This window comes from Sminthopsis crassicaudata, chromosome 5 (genome assembly GCF_048593235.1).
Source record: "Sminthopsis crassicaudata isolate SCR6 chromosome 5, ASM4859323v1, whole genome shotgun sequence".
Lineage (NCBI taxonomy): Eukaryota > Metazoa > Chordata > Mammalia > Dasyuromorphia > Dasyuridae > Sminthopsis > Sminthopsis crassicaudata.
In genome coordinates, this window is record NC_133621.1 from 272,863,118 (window position 1) to 272,883,404 (window position 20,287).

Genomic DNA, 20,287 nt, shown 5'->3' on the forward strand with positions numbered 1-20,287 from the left:
CTGTTATTGGGCTTATATCCCAAAGAAATACTAAAGAGGGGAAAGGGACCTGTATGTGCCAAAATGTTTGTGGCAGCTCTTTTTGTTGTAGCTAGAAACTGGAAGATGAATGGATGTCCATCATTTGGAGAATGGTTGGATAAATTATGGTATATTAAGGTTATGGAATATTATTGCTCTGTAAGAAATCACCAACTGGAGGAATACAGAGAGGCTTGGAAAGACTTACATCAACTGATTCTGAGTGAAATGAATAGAACCAGAAGATCGCTGTACACTTCAATGCTGTATGAAGAGGTATTCTGATGGAAGTGGATATCTTCAACATAAAGAAGATCCAACTCACTTCCAGTTGATCAATGATGGACAGAAATAACTACACCCAGAGAAGGAACACTGGGAAGTGAATGTAAATTGTTAGCACTACTGTCTATCTACCCAGGTTACTTATACCTTTGGAATCTAATACTTAATGTGCAACAAGAAAATGATATTTACACACATATATTGTATCTAGGTTATATTGTAACCCATGTAAAATGTATGGGATTGCCTGTCATCAGGGGGAGGGAGTGGAGGGAGGAGGGATAATTTGGAAAAATGAATACAAGGGATAATGTTATTAAAAATTGCTCATTCATATATACTGTGGAAAAAAATTCTAAATAAAAAATATGCATTTTAGAATTTGGCAAGAAATTGAAAAAAAAAGTTTCAATGTGATTTAGTTAAACATATTCAGAGTAATTTAGAAGTCAGAAAACAGATAAGTAGTTTGATTTTATTTTTCAGTAAAGCAAACAACAACACAAACACAGTTTTTGAAGTTTCAGGGTAATAGACCTTCAAGGGTAACTAAATCATTAACTAAATATAAAACAGTTCCTCTTGCTTTGAAATGTAAAATTAAAATAGAAACACCAGAGAACTTAATTAATTTTAAGATTGTTCTCCAATATTGTTAAAATTAACTATTTATTTTGTCTATCAGTTCTACCTTTTTTGTCCAGGGATGGTGCACCCAAAGCAAATCCAGTATCAAAAGGATTTTCTAAACAGCTGATATGGGGTGAACAGGCATTTTGAAGTTCCTTCTGTTTTTCAATTTGTTTGTGATAAATATGTCTAAAATAAAAAGTAAAACAATAAATTTGTATCATCCAAGATAAAAACTATATGTTACATATCTTTGTGTATCTCAAATCTTAATTAGATTTTAAATATTTCTTTTCTTATTGTTTAATAATATTTTGAGAGCAAAATTAATTTTTAATTTAGATATAATACACTTGTCTTCAGAGTCAAGTAATATAGAATGGTAGACTTAAAACTGATAAGGATTATTTGGGACATTAACATTAATCTCTTTATTTTATCAATTAAATAACTAAATTCCAGAAAGGTTACAGTTGTCCAAGTTCACACATAGCCTGAGAGCATGATCTCTCCCCAGGACTCCACGTTGAATATCTCTTCCCCTGCAAATTGCCTCTCTGTGAATTCTAATGTTGACTATTAAAATTTATGATTATTTTTTGTTCACAAGGAATCCAAGACATTAGGGGATTTTCTCTAAAACTAAAACTTTAGGTCTCTTACAATTGAGAAGTGTCAGCAAGACAGCAAGACATTAAAATAGAACCAAACAACAATGCAAACCACTGCCTGTATAAATGTGCATTATTATTATCAAATTATATAACTTCTGTGAAGGTCAAATAAAAGGTTGTAAAACCTTTAAAAACCTATTAAAACAGCACTATCCTTCTCTGGGTGTAGCTAGTTCTGTTCATCATTGATCAACTGGAACTGAATTGGATCTTCTCTTTTTCAAAGGTAGCCCCTTCCATCAGAATATACACTCACACACTATTGTTATTGAAGTGTACAATGATCTCCTGGTTCTAATCATTTCACTTAGTTCATGTAAGTCTCTCCAAGCCTCTCAGTATTCTTCCTGTTGGTCATTTCTTACAGAAGAATACTATTCTATAACATTCATATACCATAATTTACCCAACCATTGTCCAATTTATGGGCATTCATTCAATTTCTAGTTTCTAGCCACTACAAAAAGGGCTGCCACAAATATTTTGGCACATAACCCTTTCCCTTCTTTAGTATCTCTTTGGGAGCTAAGCCCAGTAACACTACAGTTTGAAAACTTTTTGAGCATAATTCCAAATAGCTGTCCAGAATGGTTGGATCTGTTCACAACTCCACCAACAAAGCAACAATGTCCCAGTTTTCCTGCATCCTCTCCAACATTCATCATTATATTTTCCTGTCATCTTAGCCAATCTGACAGGTGTGTAGTGGTATCTCAGAGTTGTCTTAATTTGCATTTCTCTAATTAATAGTGATTTGGAACACACTTTCAGAGGAGTAGAAAGAGTTTCAATTTCATTATCTGAAAATTGTCTGTTCATATCCTTTGACCATTTATTAACTGGAGAATGGCTTAAATTCTTATAGAATCAATCTACATATTTTGGAAATTAGGCCTTTATTAGAATTTTTAACTGTAAAAATGCTTTCCCAGTTTACTGCTTCTCTTCTAATCTTGTCTGCATTAGTTTTGTTTGCATAAAGGCTTTTTAATTTGATAAAATCAAAATTTTCTATTTGTGATCAATAATGATCTCTAGTTCTTCTTTGGTCACAAATTCTTTCCTCCTCCACAAGTCTGAGAGGTAAACTATTCTATGTTCTTCTAATTTATTTATAATCTCATTCTTTATGCCTAAATCACGGACCCATTTATCTTATCTTGGTGTAAGGTGTTGAGTGTGGATACATGCCTAGTTTCATACTAATTTCAAGTTTTCCCAGCAGTTTTTGCCAAATAGTGAATTCTTATCCTAAAAGTTGGAATCTTTGGGTTTGTCAAACACTAGATTTCTATAGTTATTGACTATTTTTGTCCTGTGAATCTAACCTATTCCACTGATCAACTAATCTATTTCTTAGCCAATACCACATGGTTTTGGTGACTGCTGCTTTATAATATAGTTTTAGATCAGGTACAACTAGGCCGTCTTCATTTATTGTTTTTTATTAGTTCCCTTGAATATCTTGACCTTTTGTTCTTCCATATGAATTTTGTTATTTTTTTCTAGGTCATTAAAGTAAGTTTCTTGGGAGTCTGATTGGTATAGCATTAAATAAATAGATTAGTCTAGGTAGTATTGTCAACTTTGTTATATTTGCTCAGCTTATATTCTGTATCTCTTGTTATTGGATTTTGTTGGTGAGGTACAAAAATTCTAAGGATTTATGTGGATTTATTTTGTACCCTGAAACTATGCTAAAGTTGTAAATTATTTCTACTAGCTTTTTAATAGAATCTCTGGGGTTCTCTAAGTATACCGTCATGTCATCTTCAAAGAGTGATAATTTTGGTTCCTCCTTACCTACTCTAATTCCTTTAATCTCTTTCTTGACTATTATTGGTGAGGCTAACATTTCTAATACCATATTGAATAATAATGGTGATAATGGTCAACGTTGCTTCACTCATGATCTTACTGGGAATGGTTCCAGTTTATCTCCATTACATATGATACTTTCTGATGGATTTAAATATATGCTCATGACTATTTTAAGGAAGAGTCCATTTTTTCCTACATTCTTCAAGTGTTTTTATTAGGAATGGATGTTGGATTTTATCAAATGCTTTTTCTGTATTTACTGAGATGATCATATGTTTTTTGTTAATTTGGTTATTGATATAGTCATTTGTGGTAATAGTTGCCCTAATATTGAACCAGCCCTACTTTCCTGGTATAAATCCTACTTGGTTATAGTGTATTATACTGGGATGATTTTCTGTAACCTTTTTGCTAATATTTTATTTAAAATTTTAACATCAATATTCATTAGGGAGATTGGTCTATTAATTTCCTTTCTCCATGTTCAACCTACCTGTTTTAAATATCAGTACCAATGTGTGTCATAAAAGGAATTTGGCAGGACTATTTTTTCAAATAGTTTAACATTGGAATTAATTGTTCTTTAAATGTTTGGTAGAATTCACATGTAAATCCATCTGGTCCTGGGGATTTTTTCTTAGGACTGTTTAACCAATTTACTTCTTCCTCTACAGGTTTCCTGTTTGCCTGGGGCTATTCCCAAGCATGTGGCAGTTTTCAGAGCTGGAGTTTGCCAGGGTATATGTCAGCAAGTTATTATATTATATTACATATATACATATGTATATATATATATGTATATACATATGGTATATATAATATTTATTCCTTTCTCAAGGAAAATTCTTTTAGATGCCAAGATACAAAAATAATTAGAATTATGTTAGCACTTACAGAGGATAACCATACCGCTCAGCATATGTTTGAGCTGTCCATCCAGCTATATCTTGGAGAGTGTAATCAGCATTGTTTTGAAGAAGAAGAGTGACCAGGGCTATAGATTCCACACTGACAGCAATCATAAGGGCCGTTCTAGAATAACAAAGCAGCAATTCATTTTCAAAAATGTAAACTAGTCATATTTAATCATATTTTCTGGATATCCTTAAATAAGAGAATGTCTCATATTCTTTAATCTTAATGCATATGTGCAACATGAAGACACAGTGATGAAGAGGAGTACTTTGATTGTTCAAGTGCAGTATTAAAAACATCAAGGAAGACCAGAGAGATGGAAAAGACAACTTTTTTGACCCCTTTCAATTATAGTAGGACTTGCCAAATTTAACATAACAGAAAAAAGAGAATATTTCAATGTTTCTTGTATGAAACAATTGAGAAATCACCTTGTTTACTGGTTTTACAAGGGGAAAGTTCTTTGAAAATAATTAGAAATAATCAGCAACTCGATTAAATTCTTATTCCAATGCCCCATCATAAGGTAGAGGTGACCACTGGTTGTCTAAAGTCAAAATAGAACAAGCTATTTTATGTCTTAAACTTTCTGAAAGTCTTTGAACATAAATACAGCAATGAACTTTCTTGTTTAAGGAAAAACTTATGTAAATTTAAAAGAATTAATCATCAGAAAGATAACACTGTTGATTTGGAATAAGATTGTTAACTCACAAAGGCAGTTTATTAAGAATCAGATTCCTCAGGAACTAAAGAAGTAGAAGGAATATCCATATTGATGAAAACTGAAGTTCTGAGTTTATTGTATGCTGAATGATGCATGGGATTTTTGCCTAAGCTAGTATTGAAGTAATATCACTGATATAATGGTGAGGTCTACTACCACTTGATTATTTATAAGTGATAAACAGCTTGAATCTGTTAACACTTCAGTTAGTGTGACGAGTATCCTCACTGATGAAATCATAAGCTCTTTCTGGCACATATAAACATTCTCTATAAACCTTTTTTTCGTGATACACTCTAATTTTTAAAATTAATTTTATAATTATATATTTTGACAGTATATATGCATGAATAATTTTCATATCATTATACCTTGTATTCATTTTTCCAGATTTTCCCCTCCCTCCCTCTACTCCCTCCCCTAGATGACAGGCAATCTCATACATTTTACATTGATACACTCTAATTTCATACCTAAGAGCCAAAGAATATGCAAAGTTTGATAATTCTTTGGGCATAGTTCCAAATTGCTGTAAAGAATGGTTGGATATATTCACAAGTCCACCAACAATATATTAGTGTCTAGTTTTTCCACATCTATAGCCTTTCGAGCATAGCTCTAAATTGCTTTCCAGAATGGTTGAATCCATTCACAGTTCCACCAACAATGGCATCAGTGTCCCAGTTTTCCAGCATTCCCGCCAACATTCATCATTATCTTTTCTTGTCATCTTAGACAATCTCAGAGGTGTGTAGTGGTATTTCAGAGTTGTCTTAATATGAATTTCTCTAATCAATAGTGATTTAGAACAGCTTTTCATATGACTAGACAGGGTTTCAATTTCTTCATCTGAAAATTGTCTGTTTATATCCTTTGACCACTTATCAACTGGAGAATGGCTTGAATTCTCATAAATTTGAGTCTATTTGTATATTTTAGAAATGAAATGAGACCTTTCTCAGACTTGAAATGTAAAAAATGTTTTCTCAATTTATTCTTTCCATTATAAATTTGTTTGCATTAGGTTTTTAAATATAATCATAAGTATTTATTTGGTGTTCAGTTATGAGCTCCAATTTTTCTTTGGTCACAAATTCCTTCCTTTTCCACAGATCTGAGAGGCAAACTATCATATGTTCTTCTAATTTGCTTATAATGCCTAAATCATGACTCCAATTTGACCTTATCTTGGTATAAGGTGTTAGGTGTGGGTTACTGCCTAGTTTCTGACATACTAGATTCGAATTTTCCCAGCATTTTTGTCAGAAATTGAGTTCTTATCCCAAAAGCTGGAGTGTCTGAGTTTGTCAAACATTTCATTGCTATATTTATAGACTATTTTGTCCTAGGAATCTAATCAATTCCATTGATCAACTACTCATTTCCTAGCCAATACCGAATAATTTTAATGACTGCTGCTTTATACTATAGTTTTAAGTCTGGCACAGCAAGGCTGCCTTGATTTTTTTTTCACTAATTCCATTGAAATTTTTGAACTTTTGTTCTTCCAGGTGAATTGTTATTTTTTCTAGGTCTATAAAATAATTTCTTGGGAGTTTGATTAGTATGGGACTAAGTAGGTAGATTAATTTAGGTAGTATTGTCATTTCTATTATATTAACTTGGCCTATCCATGAGCACTTGTTATTTTACCAATTGTTAAGATCTGACTTTATTTTTGGGGAAACTGTCTTATAGTTGCATTCATACAGTTCTGCCTCTTTCCCTTGGCAGATTTCCAAAAATTTTACATTTTTGACAGTTATATTTTTATTAAAACTTTTTATTTACAAAGCATATGCATGTGTAATTTTTTCCAACATTGACCCTAGCATAACCTTTTATTTCAAAATTTCTCCTTCCTTCCCCTATCTCTTCCCCAATCAGGCAGGTAGTCCAATACATGTTAAATATGTTGAAATACACATCAAATACAATATGTGTATACATATTTATACAGGTATCTGGTTGCACAAGAAAAATCAGGTCAAGAAGAAGAAAAAGAAAAACTGAAAAAACCTAAATGAAATTCGAGCAAGTAACAACAGAGAGAGTGAGAATGTTATGTTGTGTTCCACCCTCTGTTCTCATGGTTGTCTCTCTGGGTATAGATGTTCTCTTCATCGCTGCACAAGTGGAACTGGTTTGAATAATCTCAATGTTAAAGAGACACACATCTGTCATATAGTCATTGTTGTCATGTGTAATAATCTCCTGGTTCTGCTTATTTCACTTTGCATCAGTTCATGTAGGTCTTTCCAAGCCTTACTGTAACCATCCTGCTGGTCATTTCTTATAGAATAATAATAATCCATAGCATTCATATACCATAATTTATTGAGCCATTCTCCAATTAATGGGCATCCAGTCAGTTTCCAGTTTCTTACCACTACAAAGAAGATTGCCACAAACATTTTTGCATATGTTGGTCCCTTTCCCTCTTTTAAGATCTCTTTGGGATATAATGCCAGTAGAAACACTACTGGATCAAAGGGTATGCACAGTTTGATAACTTTTTGAGCATAGCTCCAAACTGCTCTCCAGAATGGCTGGATCTATTCACAACTTCACCAGCAATGTATTATTGTCTCAGTTTTCCCACATCCACTCCAAATCCAGCATTATCTTTTTCGGTCATCTTAGCCAATCTGACAGGTGTGTAGTGATATCTCTGAGCTGTCTTAATTTCCATTTCTCTGATCAAAAGTTATTTGGAGCATATTTTCATGTGGCTACAAATAATTTCAATTTTTTCATATGAAAATTGTATCATTTGACCATTTACCAATGGGAGAATGGCTTGAACTATTATAAATTTGAGTCAATTCCCTATATATTTTAGAAATGAGAACTTTATCAAATCTTTTGGATGTAACAATATTTTCCGAACTTATTGGTTCCCTTCTAATCTCGTCTGCATTAGTTTTGTTTATACAAAACATTTTAAACTTAATATAATCAAAATTTTCTATTTATGATCAGTAATGATCCCTACTTTTTCTTTGGTCACAAATTCCTTCCTCCTCCACAAATATGAAAGGTAAACTATCCTATGTTCTTCTAATTTTTATAGTATCAATCTTCATCTCTAGATTATGAACCCATTTCAACCTTATCTTGGTATACGGTGTTAGATGTGGATCTACACCTGTCATATTAGTTTTCAATTTTCCCAGAAGTTTTTGTGAAATAGTAAATTCTTATCTTAAAAGGTGGGGCTTTTCACGTTGTCAAATGTTAGATTGTTATAGTCATTGGCTATTTTGTTCTGTGACCTTAACCTATTCTACTGATCAACTAATCTTATTTCTTGGCCAGTACCAAATGGTCTTGATGATCCCTGCTTTATAATATAGTTTTACATCTGATAGAGGTAGGCCACCTTCATTTGCTTTTCTCTTCATTAATTCTTATAAAATTCTTGACCTTTTGTTCTTCCAGATGAATTTGGTTATTTCTTCTAGTTCAGTAAAATAGTTTCTTGGGAGTTTGATTGGTATAGCACTAAATAAATAGATTAGTTTAAGGAGTATTGTCCTCTTTATTACATTCACTCAGCCTATCCAAGAGCACTTAATCTTTTTCCAATTATTTAAATCTGACTTCATTTATGTGGAAAGTGTTTCATAATTTTGCTTATAGAATTTCTGACTTTGCCTTGGAAGATAAATTCCCAAATATTTTATATTATCAACAGTTATTTTATTTTTATTATAGCTTTTTATTTTCAAAACATATGCATGGTAAATTTTTTAACATAGATCCTTGCAAAACCTTCTTTTGCAACTTTTCCCTTCCTTCCTTCTATCCCCTCCCCTAGATTGCAGGTAGACTAATACATGTTAAATATGTTAAAAGTATATGTTAAATAAAATACATTCTACATATTTATACATTTATCTTGCTGCACAGGAAAAATTGGATCTAGAAAGAAAGTAAAAAACAACCTGAGGGGGAAAACAAAAATGCAAGCAAACAACAAAAACAGTGGAAATGTTATGTTCGGGTCTACACTCATTTCCCATACTTCTCTCTCTGGATGTAGCTGTTTCTCTTCAATACTGAACAGTTGGAACTGGTTTGAATCATCTCCTTGTTGAAGACAGCCATGTCCATCAGAATTGATCAGTGTATATTATTTCAACAATTAGTTTAAATGGAATTTCTCTTTGTATCTCTTGCTGTTGGATTTTGTTAGTGATGTATAAGAATGCTGATGATTTATGTGCATTTATTTTGTAACTTTGCAAAGAGAGACAATTTGGTTTCCTCATTACCTACTCTAATTCCTTTAATCTCTTTTTCTTCTCTTATTGCCAAAGCTAACATTTCTAATACAATATTGAACAGCTATGGTACTAGCTTACACTCATTACATATGAGTGACATGCTGATGCTACTGAATATTTTAAGTTAAAAGTCCATTTATTCCTATATGCTCTAGTGTTTTAATAGGAATGGGTGCTGGATTTTATCAGTTTTTTTTTTTTTTTTTTTTCTGTATCCATTGAGACAATCATCTGGTTTTTGTTAATTTGGTTATTGATATAGTCAATTATGCTAATATTTTTTCCTAATATTGAGCTAGCCCTGCATTCCTGGTATAAATACTATTTAGTCATGATGCATTATCCTAGGGGTGATTATTGCTTTGCTAATATTATGTTTAAGATTTTTGCATCAATATTTTTTATTTTTTTTCTCTGTTTTTCCTATCTGGTTTAGGTATCAGTACCATATCTGTGTCATAAAAATAATTTGGTAGGAGTCCTTCATTCCCCCTTTTTTCAGATAGTTTACACAGAATTGGAGTTAATTGTTTTTTAAATGTTTGGTAGAATTCATAATGTAAATCCATTTGTTCCTGGAGATTTTTTTTTCTTAGGGTGCTGATTGTTGTATTTTTTTTTCTAAAAAGCACTTTTTAAGTAAGTTAATTCCTCTTCTGTTAATCTGGGCAATCTATATTGTTGTAGGTATTCCTCCATTTCACTTAAGTTGTTAAATTTATTGACATAAAGTTGGGCAAATTAACTCCTTATAATTGTTCTAGTTTCCTCTTCATTAGTGGATAGTTCTCCCTTTTCATTCTTGAGACTAACAAATTTGATTTTCCTCTTTCATTTTTCTAATTAAATTAACTAAAGTTTTATCTATTTTGCTGATTTTTTTTTTCATAAAACCAACTCTGTTTTATTAATTCAATAGTTTTTTTTTAATTTAAATTTTATTGATCTCTTCTTTTATTTTTAGAATTTCAAGTTTGATATTTAATAGGAGTTTTTTAATTTATTATTTTTGTAGCTCTTTTAGTTACAAGTCCAATTTAATGATCAAGTCTTTAGCTAGTATGCAAGTAAACCTCTAGAGATATAAAATTTCCTCTTATTACTGTATTGGCTGCATCCCACAAAATTTGCTGTTATCTCATCATTGTTACTCTCTTGGATGATATTACTGATTGTGTCTATGATTTGATGTTTCACCCATTCATTCTTTAGGATAAGATTATTAAGTTTCCAATTTCTTTTTGGCCTATTTTTCCCAGGCCCTTTATTGAATGTAATTTTATTTCATCATGATCTGAAAAAATGCATTTACTATTTCTGTCTTTCTGCTTTTGATTTTGAGATATTTATGTCCTAATATATGGTCAATTTTCTGTATAGGTTCCATGTACTGCCAAGAAGAAAGTGTATTCCTTTCTGTCTCCATTCAATTTTTCCAAAGTTCTATCATACCGAGTTTTTCTAGTATTCTATTTACCTCTTATTTTATCTTCTTATTTGTGGTTTGATTTATCTAATTCTGAGAAACCAAGTTTGAGATCTCCCACTATTATAGTTTTGCTGTCTACTCTCATAACTTCTCCTTTAGGAATTTAATTGCCTCATCACTTGGTGCATATATGTTTAATATTGATATTGCTTCATTATTTATGGTACCCTTTAGCAAGATTTAATTTCCTTATCTCTTTTAATAAGATTAATTTTTGCTTTTGCTTGATCTGAGATGAAAGATGGTTACCTCTGCTATTTTTTAGCTTCATATTCTATTACAGTCTTTTTTTCCTTTACTCTGTATTTATCACCCTGCTTTAAATATGTTTTTTGTAAACAGCATATTGTAGGATTCTGACTTTTAATACAGTCTGCTATCTGCTTATGTTTTATGGGAGAGTTCACTCCATTCACATTTACAGTTAAAGCTTCTAAATATGTATTTTCTGCCATCTTATTAACCCAAAATTATACTTTTCTCTTTCCTTTTCCCCTCTTTTCCCCAGTATTTTATTAATGAGCACTACTTACCTCATACAGTTCTCCCCCTTTAGTGTCTCTCACCTTTTCTTATATTTTCCTGTACTATTTCTTTTTTCCCTTCTATTTAGCCTACTTCTTCCCTTTTCCCCTCCCACTTTTCTATAAAATGAGAGATGTTTCATAAAAAAAATACTCATGCATATATACTGTGGAAAAAAATTATAAATTAAAAAAATGAGATGTTTCTTGGTGAAACCAAATATATATAATATTCTTTCTTTAGATCAAATCTGATTAGAGTAAGATTCATACAATATTCATCACTTTCCCTTCTTTCCCTCTATAATAATGTTTTCTTTGCTTCTTCCTGAGATGTAATTTTCCTCATTTTTACCTCCACTTTCCTCTATTTTTTCTATTGCAATCCACTTTCCACATCTATACTATATAACAATAAAATCTGATTATACATGTATTGTCAATGTATACCCATAACAGAAATACAGTTCTCAAGAGTTTTTTTTTTCTTTTTACCTTTTTATGATTCTCTTGAGTTCTATGTTTGGAGGTCAATTTTTTTGTTTAGCTCTGGTCTTTTCATCAAAAATACATGGAATTCACCAGTGTCATTGAATGTCCATCTTCTTCCCTGAAAGAAAATGCTCAATTTAGCAGGGTAATTTATTCTTGGCTGCCTTCCAAGATCCTTCGCCTTTCAGAATATCAGATTCAAGGAACTTTGATCCTTTAAAGTGGAAACTGCTAGGTCCTGGGTAATCCTTATTGTAACTCCTTCGTATTTGAATTGTTTCTTTCTGACTGCTCATGATATTTTCCCTTGCCTTCAATTTTCCTTGAATTCTCAATTCTCAAATTTAGTCTCAATATTCCTTGGGTTTTTAATTTTGGAGTCTCCTTTAGGAGGTGTTTGGTGAATTCTTTCAATGGTTATTTTACCTTCTGTTTCTAAGATATCTGGAAAATTTTTTTTCTTTTGATGATTTCCTGAAATGTAGTGTCTAGGCTATTTTTTTCATTATATATTTTAGGGAGTCCAATAATTCTTAGATTATCTCTCCTAAATCTATTTTCCAGGTCAGTTGTTACCCCAGTTAGGTTTTTTACATTTTTTTTCTATTTTATTTATTTTTTTTTGTTTTGCTTGACTGATTCTTGTCTTGAGTCATTAATTTCCATTTGTTCAATTCTGAATTCTTGTGCATTTTCTTCCTTTACTTTTTTTTTTACTTTTGTATTTGTCCAATTGAATTTTTAAATGAGTTTTGTTCTATAAAATTTCTTTTTCCATTTCACAAATTCTGTTTTTAACAAGTTATTTTTTTCTGTTTCACAAATTCTGTTTTTCTGGAAGTTGCTTTCTTTTTCCATTTTTATCAAATCTATCTTTAATTAGTTATATGCTTTTTCCATTTCCCTAAGCCTATTTTGTGTTGCCTTTTCCAAACCCTCTTGCAAAGTTTTCATTTTCTTTCCCCATTTTTCTTCTAAGTTCTCTTTTAAGATCCTTTTTAATTTCTTCTAGGAGAGTCTTGTGTGATGGGGACCAGGTTATATCATCTTTTGGAGCTTCATCTGGAGACAATCTGCCTTTATTCTTCTCAGGTTTGAAATCTGTTCTGTTTCACCATAAAAGCTGTCAATTGTTAAGGGTCCTCTTTCTTTAAAGTTAAGGTCTACCTTTAGGTCAGGAGAGCCACCTCAGTTACGCTGGGTCAGTGCTGATTCACTCCCAGTGCTGGTTGGGAGTGGCTAGATCCCTGAGATTCTGGTGTTTTGGGTTTCATTATTAATCTTTTGCATTTGTGTTGGATGTTTTATAACTTCTCTGCTGATCTATTGGCTTGCAACCAGGGCAGTGTGTCCAACACTAAAGTAGATATCTGTAGATATCTCTCTGCCATGTGGAGTCAACATGCCAGCAGAGTCTCCAATGCTGCAGGACTCTGTGCTGTCTACACTGGCTTTTGAGGGCAGTTGTTTGTGTTAGGCTGCCTCCCTCCCATTTCAAGTTGAAACAGACCTTTTTTCTTGTGATCTTTGAAATTATCTTCTGCTGATAATTTGTTGCACTCCCAATATTTGTGGGTTCTGCCAGTCCAGAGCTAATTCAGAGGCTGGATTTCATAATTATTGTGAGGATTGTAAAGAAGCTCAGAGAAAAACATGTGTAGTCTCCTCCATCTTACCTCTGCCCTGGGAAGTCCCTTGACAGGTTATTTCGAATGGAAATTCTCTTTTCATATCTTATTGCAGGACTTTGTTGGTACTTCAAAAAATGCTGTTTCACAAATTCTGTTTTCGGGGAGTTGCTTTCTTTTTCCATTTTATCAAATTTATCTTTAATGAGTTATATGCTTTTTGTATTCCACTAAGTCTATTTTGTGTTGCCTTTTCCAAACCCTCTTGTAAAGTTTTCCTTTTCTTAGTTTCTTACTTTGTTGGTACTATAAAAATGCTGATGATTTATGTGGATTTTGTATCCTTCAACTTTGCTAAAGTTGGGGATTATTTCTAATATTTTTTATTTAATTCTCTAGGGTTTTCTCAGTATATCATCAAATCATTTGCGAAAAGTGATAATTTAATTTCCTCATTACCTATTCTAATTTCTTTAATCTCTTTTTCTTCTCTTATTGTCAAAGCTGACATTTCTAATACAATATTAAAAAAAAACAGTTGTGATAACGGGCAATCTTATTTCACTGATCTTATTGGGAATGATGCTAGTTATCCCCATTACATATGGTGCTTGCTGATGGTTGTAAATAGATCTACTGATAATGTAAGGAAAAGTCCATGTACATCTTTTTCTTTTTTTAATCATAAAATTTTATTGACAGAGCATATGCATGGGTAATTTTTACAACATTGTCCCTTGCACTCACTTCTGTTCCGATTTTTCCCTTCCCTCCACCCCCTCAACTGGATGGCAGACAGTCTTATACATGTTAAATATGCTATAGTATATCCTATACATACAGTTCTCTTGTTGCACAAGAAGAAGTGGATTAAGAAAATAAAAATAACCTGAGAAGAAAAACAAAAATGCAAGTAGTCCACATTCATTTCCCAGTGTTCCTTCTCTGGGTGTAGCTGATTTTGCCAATAATTTCTCAATTGGAATTTAATTAGATCTTCTCTTTGCTGAAGATATCCACTTCCTTCAGAACACATCCTCATATAATATTGTTGTTGAAGTATATAGTGATCTCCTGGTTCTGCTCGTTTCACTCAGCATCAGTTGATGTAAGTCTCTCCAAGCCTCTGTATTCCTGCTGCTGGTCATTTCTTACAGAATAATAATATTCCATAATATTCATATACCACAATTTACCCAACCATTCTCCAATTGATGGGCATCCATTCATTTTCTAGTTTTTAGCCACTACAAAAAGGGCTGCCATAAACATTTTGGCACATGTTTCCATTCCCTTTCCATTGTAGTAGCACTGCTGGAACAAAGGGTATGAACAGTTTGATAACATTTTGGGCATAATTCCAGAATGGCTCTCCAGAATGATTGTATTCGTTCACAACTCCAGCACTGCAAATGTGTCCCAGTTTTCCCGCATCCCCTCCAACATTCATCATTATTTTTTCCTGTCATCTTAGCCAATCTGACAGGTGTGTAGTGGTATCTCAAAGTTGTCCTAATTTGCATTTCTCTGATCAACAGTGATTTGGAACATCCTTTCCTAGGAGTAGAAATAGTTTCAATTTCATTATCTGAAAATTATCTGTTCATATCTTTTGACCATTTATCAATTGGAGAATGGCTTGATTTCTTATAGAGTCAATTCTACATATATTTTGGAAATGAGGCCTTTATTGAAACCTTTAACTGTAAAAATATTTTCCCCAGTTTATTGCTTCCCTTCTAATCTTGTTTGCATTAGTTTTGTTTGTACAAAGGCTTTTTAATTTGATATAATCAAAATTTTCTATTTTGTGATCAATAATGATCTCTAGTTCTTTTTGGTAACAAATACCTTCCTCCTCCATGTCTGAGAGGTAAACTATCCTATGTTCCTCTATTTTTTTTAAAATAATCTCATTCTTTATGCCTAAATCATGGAACCATTTTAATCTTATCTTGGTGTATGGTATTAATTGTGGGACCATGCCTAATTCTTGCCATACTAATTTCCAAGTTTTCCCAGCAGTTTTTGTCAAAAAGTGAATTCTTATCCCAGAAGTTGGGATCTTTGGGTTTGTCAAATGCTAGATTACTATAGTTATTGACTATTTTGTCCTGTGAATCTAACCTATTCCACTGATCAATTAATCTATTTCTTAGCCAATACCAAATGGTTTTGCTGACTGTTGCTTTATAACAGAGTTTTAGATCAGGTACAACTAGGCCACCTTCCATTTTTTTTTGGTTTTTTTTTTTTGTTTTGTTTTTTTCCCCATTAGTTCCCTTGAATTCTCGACCTTTTATTCTTCCAAATGAATTCTGTTATTTTTTTTTCTTGGTCATCAAAAACGTTCCTTGGGAGTCTAATTGGTATAGCATTAAATAAAGAAATTAGTCTAGGTAGTATTGTTTTCTTTATTATCCACTCAGCCTATCCAAGAGCACTTAATATTTTTACAATTATTTAAATCTGACTTTATTTGTGTGGAAAGTGTTTTGTAATTTTGCTCATATAATTGCTGACTTTTCTTTGGTAGATAGATTCCCAAATATTTTGTGCTATCAACAGTTATTTTGAATGGAATTTCTCTTTGTATCTCTTGCTGTTGGATTGTGTTGGTAATGTATAAAAATGCTGAGGATTTATTTAGATTTATTTTGTATCTTGAAACTATGCTAAAGTTGTGACTCTGGGGTTCTCTAAATATACCTTCATATCATCTGCAAAAAGTGATAATCCAATGTCCTCATTACCTATTCTAATTCCTTTAATCTCTTTCTCAATTCTTATTGCCAAGGCTAGCATTTCTAATACAATATTGAATTATAAGGGTGAAATTGGGCAACCTTGTTTCACTCCTTATCTTAATGGGAATGGTTCCAGTTCATCCCCATTACCCATGATGCTTACTGATTTTTAAGTATATGCTCCTGAGTATTTTAATGAAAAGTACTTTTATTCCTATACTCTCAAGTGTTTTTGTTAGGAATGGATGTAGAATTTTATCTAATGCTTTTCCTACATCTATTGAGATGATCATATGGTTTTTGTTAATTTGGTTATTGATATAGTCAATTGTGCTAATATTTTTCCTAATATTAAACCAGCCCTGCATTCCTGGTATAAATCCCACTTGGTGATGGTTTATTATCCTGGGGATGATTTTCTCTAATCTTTTTGCTAATATTTTATTTAAGATTTTAGCATCAATACTTATTATGGAGACTGGTCTATAATTTTCTTTCTCTGTTTTCAACCTACCTGGTTTAGGTATCAGTACCATGTCTATGCCATAAAAAGAATTTGGTAGGACTCCTTCAATCCCTATTTTTTGAAATAGTTTATGTAACATTGGAGTTAATTGTTCTTTAAATGTTTGGCATAATGCATATGTAAATCCATCTGGTCCTGGGGATTTTTTCTTACAGAGTTGATTAATAGCTTGTTCTATTTCTTTTTGTAAGATGGGACTGTTTAACCAATTTACTTCTTCCTCTGTTAATCTGGGCAAGGAATACTTTTGAAGGTAATCTTCCATTTCATTTTATTTATTAAATTTCTTGGCATAAAGTGGGGCAACTTAACATCTAATTATTCCTCTAATTTAATCTTCTTAGTGGTGAGTTCTCCCTTTTCATTTTTAAGACTAACAATTTGATTTTCCTCTTTCCTTTATCTATTTTGTTGTTTTTTTCATAGAACCAACTCTTAATTTGATTTATTATTTCAATAGTTTTTTTTTATTTTCAATTTTGTTAATCTCTCCTTTTATTTTTAGAATTTCAAATTTATTGTTTGATGTAATGTTTAATTTGTTCCTTTTCTAGCATTTTAGTTATGAGCCCAATACCTTGACCTTTTTCTCTATTTTATGCAAATAGGCCTCTAGAGATATAAAATTTCCCTTTATTACCACTTTGGCTGCATCCCACATATTTTTGTATGATGTCTCATCATTGTCATTTTCTTACGTGGAAGTTATTATGTCTATGATTTGCTGTTTCACCCAATCATTCTTTAGTATGAGATTATTTAGTTAACAATTATTTTTGGTCTATTTTGCCCTGGCTTTTTATGGAATGTCATTTTCATTGCATTATAATCTGAACAGAATGCATTTACTCTTTCTACCTTGCTAGATTTGAATTTGAGATTTTTATGTTTTAATACATGGTCAATTTTTGTACAGGTTCCATGAACTGCTGAGAAGAAATTGTATTCCTTTCTGTCTCCATTTAGTTTTCTCCAGAGATTTATCATACATAACTTTTCTGGTATTCTATTTACCTCTTTGACTTCTTTCTTGTTTATTTTGTGGTTTGATTTGTCTAATTCTGGCAATGCAAGGTTGAGATCTCCCATGATTATGGTTTGGCTGTCTATTTCTTCTTGCAGCTCTCTTAATTTCTCTTTTAAGAATTTAGATGCTACACTACTTGGTGCATACATGTTTAATATTGATAGTGCTTCAGTATCTATGCTACCCTTTAGCAAGATATAGTGTCCTTACTTAACTCTTTTAATTAGATCAATTTTTGCTTTTGCTTGATCTGAGATAAGAAAGGCTACTATCACTGCTTTTTTGACTTTGCCTGAAGCATACTAGATTCTGCTCTAGCCTTTTGCCTTTACTCACCTTGGTTCAAGTGTATTTCCTTGTAGGATTCTGGCTTTTAATCCAGTCTGCTAACCACTTCCTCTTTATAGGGGAGTTTACCCTATTCACATGTCTGTATTATTTGCCATCTTGTTAACCTCTGTTTATGCTTTTCTCTTTTCCTTCCTCCTTATCCTTCTCCCCAGTATTGAACTTGTGAGCACTACTTGCTTCTCCCAGCCCTCTCTTTTTAGGATTCCTCCTCCCACTTTAGAGTTCCTCCTCCTTTCTCATGTCTTTTTCTCATAATTTCTGTATTCCCTTCTGGGTTAGATTACTCGTTCCATTTTCACTTTTCCCCTCCCACTTTTCAATGAGGTGGGTGGGAGAAGTTTCTCTGTAAATCAAATATGTGTAATATTTTTCTCTTTAATCAATTCTGATGAGAATAAGATACACACTATGTTCATCCCCTTTCCCTTCTTTCTCTTAGATATAATAGCTTTCCTTTGCCTCTTCATGAGATGTATTACCCCCATTTTACCCTTTTTCTGTTACAATTTCCTTTCCACCTCTAGTTTCTAAAACAAATTATACTGCTGTTCTTTATGTAACTTTATAAGAGAAATATAGTCCCTAAGATTTATTTTTTATCTTTTCATGTCTCTCTTGAGTCTTATATTTTGAAATCAAACTTTTTGTTTACTTCTGATTTTTTTTTTTTCATCTGAAATACATAAAATTCACCTATTTCATTGAATGTCCATTTTCTTCCCTAGGGAAAAAAAATGCTCATTTTGGCTGGGTAATTTATTCTTAGCTTCATACCAAGTTCCTTTGCCTTTCAGAATATCATATTCCAGACCCTTTGATCCTTTCATGTGGGTGCTGCTAGATCCTGAGTAATCCTTATTGTGACTCCTCTACATTTGAATTTTTTTTTTTCTAGCTGCTTATATTTTCCCTTGGTCTGATAGTTCTGGAATTTAGCCACAATATTTCTTGGAGTTTTGATTTTGGGGTCTCTTTCAGTAGATGATTAATTAATTCTTTGCATGTCTATTCTACCCTCTGTTTCTATAACCTCTGGGCAGTTCTCTTAGATAATTTTCTGGAAAATAGTGCCCAGACTGTTTTTTTCATCATAATTTTTAGGAAGTCCAATCCTATATACTATTTTCCAGGTCTGCTCTTTTGACATTTTTTCCCATTGTTTCTTTTTTTTTTCTTTTTTTTTTTTTTTTGGTTTTGCTTCACTTGATTCTTGGTTGTTTCCTTAAGTCATTCAATTCCATTTGTTCAATTCTGATTTTTAATGGATTATTTTCTTCACTCACTTTTTTATGTATTTTTCTAATTGTCCAATTGAGTTTTTAAGTGAATTGTTTTGCTGTATATAACTTTTTCACCAATGTTATTTTTAGAGAGCTATTTTCTTTTTTTCTAATTCACTAATTCTGCTTTTTAAGGATTTGATTTCTTTACCCCTTCTATCTTTAAATGAACGGGATGACTTATCCAGATCCTCTTGCCAAGCTTCCCTTTCCTTTGTCCATTTTTCTTCTCTTGTAAAAGCCTTTTCAATTTCTTCTATGAGAGCCTAATGTTTTTAGGATCTGATCATATTCCCCCTTTGGGAATTCATCTGGAGACAGTGTTTTTAGTCATCTCATGGTGAAAAGTCTGCTTCTATCCATATAGAGCTCACTTTAAATTTTTTCTCATTTTGTCAAAGAAGAATCAAAGAAAACTAACAAAAAAAGCAAATGCAGTCTGCTTTTTTTTTTTTTTTTTTTTTGGAGGCGGGGAATTGGATAGTATTACCAAGCTTCTTCTACAGACTACAAAGGGCAGCAGTGAGGTACTAGCAAGACACAATAGCTGTTCTGTGTCTGCACTCTTGAGATTCTGAGAGAATGATGAGTCACTCCAGGTGGGTGTGGCCTGGTCTCCTGAGACCCTAGCTTTTCGGGTCTTTACCCCCTGTGTTAATAGCTTCTCTGGTTTGCTGCCAGGACAAAGTAGCTACACTGTGGTGAAGTTCTCCAAAGAGGAATGGCTGAGATCACACCCCATCTCCCTAAAGTCTGCTCAGTGTGAGCTGCCTTTCCTGCTCTTCCTGCCTGCAATGCTCTCACTGACTGCCTGCATGCAGTCTGGGATTGATCTAACAGTCACCACCCACAAGCAAAAAT

At 32.5% G+C, this 20,287-nt stretch overlaps 1 protein-coding gene across 1 annotated transcript in view; it reads right to left on the bottom strand.

The window, feature by feature from the left end:
- Positions 1 to 971: 971 nt before the first annotated feature.
- Positions 972 to 20,287, bottom strand: part of LOC141543991 (uncharacterized) — a 51,164-nt gene continuing 31,848 nt past the window's right edge. Inside the window, exons 5-6 of the mRNA XM_074269640.1 lie at positions 4,326 to 4,463; positions 972 to 1,125 (exon numbers count right to left, since the gene is read on the bottom strand). Of these exons, the coding sequence (XP_074125741.1) occupies positions 972 to 1,125; positions 4,326 to 4,463 (292 nt within the window). The remainder of the gene's footprint in view (positions 1,126 to 4,325; positions 4,464 to 20,287) is intronic.